This window comes from Schistocerca gregaria, chromosome 2, assembly GCF_023897955.1.
Source record: "Schistocerca gregaria isolate iqSchGreg1 chromosome 2, iqSchGreg1.2, whole genome shotgun sequence".
In the NCBI taxonomy this organism is placed as follows: domain Eukaryota; kingdom Metazoa; phylum Arthropoda; class Insecta; order Orthoptera; family Acrididae; genus Schistocerca; species Schistocerca gregaria.
The window spans coordinates 197,501,855-197,511,805 of NC_064921.1; the positions used below are offsets into that span (position 1 = coordinate 197,501,855).

At 44.7% G+C, this 9,951-nt stretch overlaps 1 protein-coding gene across 1 annotated transcript in view; it reads right to left on the bottom strand.

The window, feature by feature from the left end:
• The window catches only part of LOC126336673 (dehydrogenase/reductase SDR family member 11-like), a 41,113-nt gene extending 31,388 nt beyond the window's left edge, over nt 1–9,725 (bottom strand). The window contains exons 1-2 of the mRNA XM_050000620.1: nt 9,530–9,725; nt 2,705–2,867 (exon numbers count right to left, since the gene is read on the bottom strand). Coding sequence (XP_049856577.1) covers nt 2,705–2,867; nt 9,530–9,667 — 301 coding nt within the window. The 5' untranslated portion in view covers nt 9,668–9,725. The remainder of the gene's footprint in view (nt 1–2,704; nt 2,868–9,529) is intronic.
• Nucleotides 9,726–9,951: the final 226 nt, after the last annotated feature.

Here is a 9,951-nt window from a genome sequence, read left to right on the forward strand (position 1 = left end):
GAACGACTGAATGTGCTAACTTGCAAGTAGGGCCTGTTAATGACGCTCAAAATATTAGGTCAGACTAAATATATTCTGGATGCTCTTGAGTGTGAACTTGTTACAGAGACAGTCAGTAACATCGCATTATCGATGTCGAGATATTAAATACGGACTTGATAGCCATTTTCTTTGTTTTAAAGACAATAAACCAATTAAAAGGAAGTTTTTGACATTTTTTCGAACGTCTCATGCAAGAATCCCAAATGCCCAATAGTTTAGCTAACTAATTTTCAGCTACTACCCAAGGAATAGAGTTATGTTTCCGTTGCGTGGTACATGTTTAGTCGAATTTTCGTCAACGCTGCTACCTACCATCGCAGAGTGAAGGGGCAGACAACCTGAAGCCTATCCAGGTAGGTGGACAGACTGGTAGTGCTTGGACATACAAGGTGAGAATGTGGGTCTCGCGGGAGGCGTGCGTGAGATAGTCCCTGCAGTCGCACTATCCTCTGTGCCCTCGGTGGCTCAGATGGATAGAGCGTCTGCCAAGTAAGTAGGAGATTCCCGGTTCGAGTTCCAATCGGGGAACACATTTTCACCTCTCCCCGTTTTTATATATCAACCCCCTTCATCATATGAAGGTATTAATATAATTCTAATTTAGATAGTTTAAAGGCTAGTGAGAGACCAACCCTCCCCGGCGCATGTGGACGTAGAAGATCAGTGCTGCGTTACTGATTGTGCATTGAGTTTTACACGACAGCGGTATTGTAGTGGTCTCTGAATGTTGCACTGCAGTTCTGTACAGTTATACTTAAACTTAACCGGTATCATGAGGTTTTCTAGCTTAAATGGTGTCGTTGTATCTGTCAGATTTCAGAATTTTGCTTTGTATAATACGACATTGTCTTTGCTGTTGAGTTGTTTACTGAACTGAGCTAGTAATAGCGTGTATTTACAAATATATGACAACGAAATAACATACTAAAATATTAATAAGAAAAAGAAAAGACAGAAAATACTTAAGTGGTGTTCCGAAAAAGTGGACTTCCCTACAATCTCAAAAATCAAGGAAAAAACTTTTAATTATTAGTCCCATGCTTTGCCACTCTTTCATGAACAACCACGAACAAGAAATAAAATTGTTGGAAAATTTCAACGAAAAATTCACATGTTGAGGTTAACTTGTTGATGTTAATTTGCTAAAGGTCAGAATTTAGGCGTTATGTAAGCACTCACTTTTTCCAAATGCATTTTGAAATTTAGTTCATTTACTGACAGAACTCGTTGACAATAGCCAGTCTCCTCAGTCTGTCTTGAATGCTAGTGTGAATTTGCTACAATCTCCATATTATGCAAATTAATTACGAGAAATTATCAGTAACAACCATAATATATTACAGCATAATTATCAAAATAAACACGAGATGTTGATTACGCCGTCTGACGAATACGAATCGCGTATCGTACGTCGGCGAGACGACGCGGCGACTTCACTGTGCATTTAGTGAAGATCAAACAGGGCGAATGCCACTCCACCTTCACTGCAAAAACCCAGCGCTCCAGCAGAAAGGTGCACGGAGGGAAAAGCTGAAGCCCCCTTCAGAAAGTTCGACAGCCGTCTCACAGAGTGTGTTACCAGTTAAAGGTTTAACTACGGAGCCAAAAATGTCAACCGAAAGAGAAAACACAATGTTACGCGGTAGGAGAAAAGAAAAATGATGTGAAATCTCAGGGTAGAGATTTTGACATCTGCAGGAAAGGGAGATGCAACACCGCGCCACATACAGACGTAGAGCAACGAATGCTGCACTTCAGATGGTTTGGCTGGGCAGTAAGGTGATAAACTGAAGAGAAGTTCATCTAGTCGTATTATACTGGCTCAGAGGTACACCCCACGTAATCAACGCAAAAAAAATGTTACTTGCGAAATACATACTATTCAACTCTACTTATGCCAGTGTACATTAAAAAAATAGAACTCATGAAAGTAATGCAAGGCATGCATTAGCACAATCAGCTCTAAAGTTCTGTGTGCAAAAATAGTGTCAAGAGATATGATCAAGCATTTTTTTTAAGTTTATTCTCTGTCCACTTCAATAATGTGATTTTTTGTTTGTAATTTTTATTGGTATTCAACAGGATTTGCTCAACCGCTCTTTTTTAAATTTCAGATTTTTAATTTAGAACGTTTGTGTAACATTACTGGAATACAAACCTATTTTTGTGAATATTTTCTGGCTATATTTCATAACTCGCACATACCGGATTAAACCATATTCAGAACGTTCACACAAGAATTAGTTACCAAATGTTAAGAAAAAGTCAATTTTAGAATATTGACTTCTTCTCAATAAATTTATAAGGACCATATGCTGATCTATTCTCATAAAGGGAAACACAACACCATTTTCGGCATTAACGGAACTACTGAATGTTACAGTTATTAGCGAAAAACTGCACAAGCGTTCCTTACTTATCCTTCAAACCATTAGTACTAAAGATCACTTATATCTTAATCAAGGTTTTTAGTGTATGTGTATGTGTATGTGTAATGTGTATATGATATATACCTGTCGCTCTTCTAAGACATGTCTTAAAAATGAGTTGCAATGTAACACGTCTGCGTATATTGTATTGTCGAAGCGTAACAAAGAATATGAGCCCACGTTTCGTTTGACTTTCAGAACTGAGGCTTAAACCTTCTTGTGCTAATACTCACATGTCAGTTCGGCGTTCTTGCACAGGCCAGCGTTGTTGATCATGATGTCGACGCCGGACAGATGGTCCCGTATCCATTTGAAGGCCGCCAGAATGCTGTCCTCATTTCTGAGGTCCCCCTCCATAACGTGTAGGTTGCTAGTGGTGTCTTTCAGTTTCAGTGACTGTGGAGCAATACCTTTGCATGATTCCACGGCAGTCGAGTAGAAAACTAAAAGAAAGTTCACTCAAAATAAAAGTAAAAAGGCTACGCACCATGACGGTATTGTCTGAATGGGACGGAAATCATTAGATGTGAGGCACATGCAAAAACAAATGATTACAGTTTCAGAAAAAATGGATGAGTTATTCAAGAGATAGAGCCCCACAAACAGAGCAAGTCAATAACGCCATAGCCCTCTTCTGGCCGTTATGCGAACAGTTATTCGGCTTGGCATTGTCTGATAGAGTTGTTAGAGGTCTTCCTGTGTGGTAGCGTGCCGAAATCTGTCCAAATTGTGGGTTACATCGTCAAAATCCCGAGCTTTGTTGGAGGTTCCTGCCCATAATGTTCCATACGGTCTCAATTGGGGACAGATCCGGCGACCTTACTGGCCAAGGTAGGGTTTGGCAACAAAAAATACACTACTGGCCATTAAAATTGCTACACCACCAAGATGACGTGCTACAGACGCGAAATTTAACCGACAGGAAGAAGATACTCTGATATGCAAATGATTAGCTTTTCAGAGCATTCACAGAAGGCTGGCGCCGGTGGCGACACCTACAACGCGCTGACATGAGGAAAGTTCCCAACCGATTTCTCATACACGAACAGCAATTGACCGGCGTTGCCTGGTGAAACGTTGTTGTGATGCCTCGTGTAAGGAGGAGAAATGTGTACCATCACGCTTTCGACTTTGATAAAGGTCGGATTGTAGCCTATCGCGATTGCGGTTTATCGTATGGCGACATTGCTGCTCGCGTTGGTCGAGATCCAATGAGTGTTAGGAGAATATGGAATCGGTGGATTCAGGAGGGTAATAAGGGACACCGTGCAGGATCAAATGGTTCAAATGGCTCTGAGCACTATGGGACTTAACATCTATGGTCATCAGTCCCCTAGAACTTAGAACTACTTAAACCTAATTAACCTAAGGACATCACACAACACCCAGCCATCACGAGGCAGAGAAAATCCCTGACCCCGCCGGGAATCGAACCCGGGAACCCGGGCGTGGGAAGCGAGAACGCCACCGCACGACCACGAGATGCGGGCCGTGCTGGATCCCAACGGCCTCGTATCACTAGCAGTCGAGATGACACGCATCTTATCCGCATGGCTGTAACGGATTGTGCAGCCACGTCTCGAGCCCTGAGCCAACAGATGGGGACGTTTACAAGACAACAACCATCTGCACGAACAGTTCGACGACATATGCAGCAGCATGGACTATCAGCTAAGAGACCATGCCTGCGGTTATCCTTAACGCTGCATCACAGACAGGAGCACCTGCGATTGTGTACTCAACGACGAACCTGGGTGCACGAATGGCAAAACGTCATTTTTTTCGGATGAATCCAAGTTCTGTTTACAGCATCATGATGGTCGCATCCGTGTTTGGCGACATCGCGGTGAACGTGCGTTGGAAGCGTGTATTCGTCATTGCCATACTGGCGTATCACCCGGCGTGATGGTATGGGCTGCCATTGGTTACACGTCTTGGTCACCTCTTGTTCGCACTGACCGCACTTTGAACAGTGGACGTTACATTTCAGATGTGTTACGTCCCGTGGCTCAACCCTCCATTCGATCCCTGCGAAACCCTATATTTCAGCAGAATAATGTACGACCGCATGTTGCAGGTCCTGTACCGGCCTTTCTGGATAGAGAAAATGTTCGACTGCTGCCCTGACCAGCACATTCTCCATATCTCTCACCAATTGAAAACGTCTGGTCAATGGTGGGCGAGCAACTGGCTCGTCACAATACGCCAGTCACTACTCTTGATGAACTGTGGTATCGAGTTGAAGCTGCATGGTCAGCTGTACCTGTACACGCCATCCAAGCTGTGTTTGACTCAATGCCCAGGCGTATGAAGGCCGTTATTACGGCCAGAGGTGGTTGTTCTGCGTACTGATTTCTCAGGATCTATGCACCCAAATTGCGTGAAAATGTAATCACATGTCAGTTCTAGTATAATGTATTTGTCCAATGAATACCCGTTTATCATCTGCATTTCTTCTTGGTGTAGCAATTTGAATGGCCAGTAGTGTACAGGAAATGTGCGGGCGGGAATTATCTTTCTGCAATGTAAGCCCAGGATGGTTTGCCATGAAGGACAACACATCGCAGCGTATAATATCGTCGATGTACCACTGTGCTGTAAGGGTGCTGTGGGTGACGGCCAAAGGGGTCATACTATTAAATAAATGGCATCCCAGACAGTCACTCCTGGTTGTCGGACTGTATGGTGAGTGGCAGTTAGGATGGTATCCCATCACTGGTTGGGGTGTCTCCAGACACGTCTGCGCTGGTCATCAGGGTCCAATTCGAAGCGGCACTCATCGCTGAAGACAATTCTACTCCAGTCAATGAGATTTCAGGTCATGATGACCAGCGAAGAAGTGTCTGGGGCGCCCTGGACAGTGTTGGATACCAACCTCCTGATTCAAGCTGGTTCACAACTCTTTTAACGGTCCTTGATATCCTTGATAGTGATACTGCGATTGAGTTGACATTTAATCTGGTAATACATATTGTCTATCAGTCAAAAACGTGGAGCCTCGCTTGGCCACGGAAATATCTTAACGTCACATAGGCAGTTCAAAGACGCACATATCGTGTGTGGACAAGCAATGTGGTGTTGAAAAATGGCATCACGATACTATCGCATGAGAGTTACTACATGAGAACGCAGAACGTCGGTAATATACCGTTGCGCCATTCGAGTTCCCTCAGTAACAATCTGCCATGGGTTGGGTTGTTTGGGGGAGGAGACCAGACAGCGAGGTCATCGGTCTCATCGGATTAGGGAAGAGGGGGAAGTAAGTCGGCCGTGCCCTTTCAAATGAATCATCCTGGCATTTGCCTGGAGCGATTTAGGGAAATCACGGAAAACCTTAATCAGGATGGTCGGACGCGGGATTGGACAGTCGTCCTCCCGAATGCAAGTGTGCGAGTGTGCTAACCACTGCGAATCTGCCATGACTCGATGTCGTTTCTGATCGCTCCCCACACTATGACGCCAGGAGTAACACAGCGGTGCCTCACCTGAACATTCGAAGAATGGGGCCTCTCCCCACATCATGCCGCACTCGTTGACAATGGTCACATGGGATGTTACAGAATGGGTACTCATCGCTGAACATAATGCAACGCCATTCATCAGCATTCCATTCTTCCTGTATGAACACCACTGCAAATTCTGCCTTTCGTGTTGTGATTTTACTGGCATCCTACCAATGCAACGGCTGCTGCTAGTCTCCAGATTGATATAGGGAGTCCATTACTTGGTCTCTGATGACAGGCACAGATGACAAGGGGTTGCTGCGTGCTGGGTGCACATTATGGTGATCTTCCCTTATTGTGCTCAGACGTGATCGGCCAGAATCGTGCCGACGATTAGGCCGTCTCTCACCTTCACGCAGTACAACATCGATTTATTGTCACTTCTGAATGCCTCACAAGTCTGGATGTTGCACAATTCGACCAGCTGGCCAAATGGGGACCCAAACGAGGCCCATTACAAATACTGTCAAGTGCTTACAACACTGTCTCATACGGGTATGCGGCAACTTCGTGTCCTTCACAGTAACTCCCTACCAGGCTTGGTAACAACACTAAACACTAAAAACATTAATGCACTGTGGTGACTGTTCTACCTGTCACAGAGAACTGCAACCGTAATCATTTACATATCCACCGATGGTGTGCACATGTATGAAGTGACCCTGCCATCTGACCATGTCTTCTGAGTGCTTCACTTGTTTGACAGTTAGTGTAGATGATAAACGAAAACAATTTATTATACAATATTAATTCTAATTCAAGTCACTTATGTGATAACAAGTGTACACACACACACACACACACACACACACACACACACACACACACACACACATACAAACACACTTACACACACATATACACACAAAACACACAAGTATGTGTGCTTTAAAAAGACTTTACACATTGCATCATTTACCCAGTTATTGAAAAATTTAATATGTGTTTGTATGTCACCATGTCAGTGATCGGTAACAAGGACTCTACACTAGAGCGTAATATTTTTCTACATTTTCATACGTGTCATAATAAATTTAATCTCGTGATAGCAGAGGACAGCCGATTAGCGTCTACCTTGGCACTGCATTCGCATTTCGAAGTGATTTTGCAGCTTTTGTTTGCTATTAAAAGTACTGGCTGTACTGTTTGACTGTGGTGAGTGGCGCAGCGAGATGAAAGTGGGCGTCAAAATGTTCAGATGTGTGTGAAATCTTATGGGAGTTAACTGCTAAGGTCATCAGTCCCTAAGCTTACACACTACTTAACCTAAATTATCCTAAGGACGAACACACACACCCATGCCCGAGGGAGGACTCGAACCTCCGCCAGGACCAGCCGCGCAGTCCATGACTGCAGCGCCTTAGACCGCACAGCTGGAGGCGTCAAGAGGGTCTATCATACTTGGGCCGCCACTTGCAGAGGGGAGCCAAATCGCCTCCAAGACAAACAACATTTTCTGGAAAATATATTATTAGTAGACCAAATTCTATGTATTATATTACTATATGTATTTCTGAAGGGGGGGGGGGGGGAGGAGTGTTGTACCCCTGGTGGCGCCGATGGGAAGGGGAGGGGGGCGCCATTGAAGTATCTTGCCCTGAGTGGCCAGTTCCGTTCACTACACCACTGACTTGAGTTTTAGATCAACCGAGACTGATTCCTGTTGACGCCATCATTGGCAGATATTGAAGAAATAGCATCACTTCTTTCTGCCTAAGATGTCAAACCAGGTATGGATCAGATTTGAAACCGGAAACCGCAAAAGCAGCTGTTTGAGTTAGTAAATGCCCGATACTTTCACTTGTAAACGCTCACTGTTGACATGTAAGGGGCGGTTAGAAAGCTTCCATTTGAAGGCAGTACAGTCCAAAATCGGTGTCCCAATCAGGCAAAATCGCCTTGTGTATTGAGGCAACCATCCCACCGACGCACCAGATTGATGTTCCCACTTGGTAAAACATCGTGTCCTGTGCGTGAAGAAGTCCGTAACTGCGCGCTGCACATCCTCGTCCGATAGGAATCGTCTGCCCTTCCATTTCCTTTTTAAGCAACCAAACGCCTGATAACTGTATGAGGAGAGATCAGCACAATATGGCGGATGCCCGATTGTCTCCCATTTGAGTTGGCTGTAACTTCTGCGTTACCACTTTTGCAATATGAGGATGTGTGTTATCATGAACCAGCAGCACCCTTTGGCGCGTCATTCCACAGCGTTGTTTTTCGACAGACACGCTGTCTTCATTCTCCACTGGGTGTCTATCAGTGTTTCTCCTTTGGCCGCCAAGAAAAGAATAACAACACGTTGGTCCTGTTTGGCTCATTTGGTAATAACGTCACAATAGTTCACGTTTCCGCATGCACCGCACGTACGTTGGAAAGGCACGAATCCAACACTAATCCCATGTCTACATGTCAATGCTTGCGATGCTTGTATGCCGGCATCGGAGTTGCGCAACGTTACGTATAAACTGCAACTTCGCCCGCAAATGGAAACTTTTTTTTGTTTTGGCCGCAGTGGTCTAGCGATGCTAGGCGCTCAGTCCGGAACCGCGCGACAGCTACGGTCGCAGGTTCGAATCCTGCCGGGGGCATGGATGTGTGTGATGTCCTTAGGTTAGTTAGATTTAAGTAGTTCCAAGTTCTAGGGGACTGATGACCGCAGATGTTAAGTCCCATAGTGCTCAGAGCCATTTGAACCATTTTTGAAACTTTTTGATCGCCCTTTGTTTTCCAGAGTAAGAGAAAGAGCAAAGTTCCCGTTTTCTGCCAGCACATTAGTTGGCATGGACTCATTTGTACGAGAGTGAGCTCAAAAGTAGTGCCTTCGAATTCTTAGAATTTTGTACATAAAACAAACGTTATTAACAGTCTACATCTTTATTCTTCAGGTGTACGTATTTGCAGTCCTCTGCCGCTAGAGTCCTCCGAATTTTAGCGAGTAACACTGCGGTGAGTAACAGAACTATGTCGGCGCTTTAGAAACAGCGTACTGCAATCGAGTTTCGAATTCAAAGAGTTGGTCCACACATGAATCACCCTCTCTTTCAGCAAGCAATGCCAGACCACACACGAACGCTGCAGCATTTGCAGCAAGCTGAATCCTTGCTTCACTGTCAACGATCGTCCTCCATACAGTTCCGATCTGGCCCCATCCGATTTTCATCTGTTAAAGGACGCCTTTGAGGACTTCACTTTGGTAGTGATGAAGCGATGCGAGCGTAGATGAGGTTGTGGCTCCGTCAACGGAGTCAAACATTCTGCAGCTACGGTATCAAAAAACTGGTACTTCGTTGGGAGAAATCTGTTCGTCACCAGGGACGATGAGAAATAAATATGTAGACATAAAGAACCGAGATGTAGAATCTTAATGACGTTTGTTTTGTTTAAAAGGCTTTAACAGTTTTCACATAAAAAATTCTGGGGCCTTCTTTTTGAGCACGCTCTCGTATAAAAGACAGTGTTGAATACGAAGCTGAAATAAAGTGCAAACACCGTCATGACAGCGTCTTACGAAAGTAAGTGCCGATTAGTACAGATAACGTGATCCATGTCTACCTGAAGTTTGTCGACTGACTTGTCGAAGCCAACGACGCTGATGCCGTGGCTGAGTAACACCTGGGTGGTGGCGAAGCCGATGCCTGAGTTGGCTCCCGTCACCATGGCAACACGACCGGCGTACTTTTCGATCCCCATGGTCGCCGACTGCACACTACGGCGTCGCTGTATCGACGGATTTCCTTAGGCCGCAAACACTGCCTACGCAAACAAGCTGCAGCTCGCAACATCGCTTACTATCGCGCAACAGCTGTGATAACATAAAACACTTGAGTTATCTTTCTTAGATAATTTTTCCGCCCACGTCACCTACTTTTCGGAGATTCGGAATTTTCATAACTTTTGTCGGCTCCTGCTTATATATATTCCCGCTTATTTGAGATTGCCACGTCATTGAAATACATCCATAAAAATTAATAATT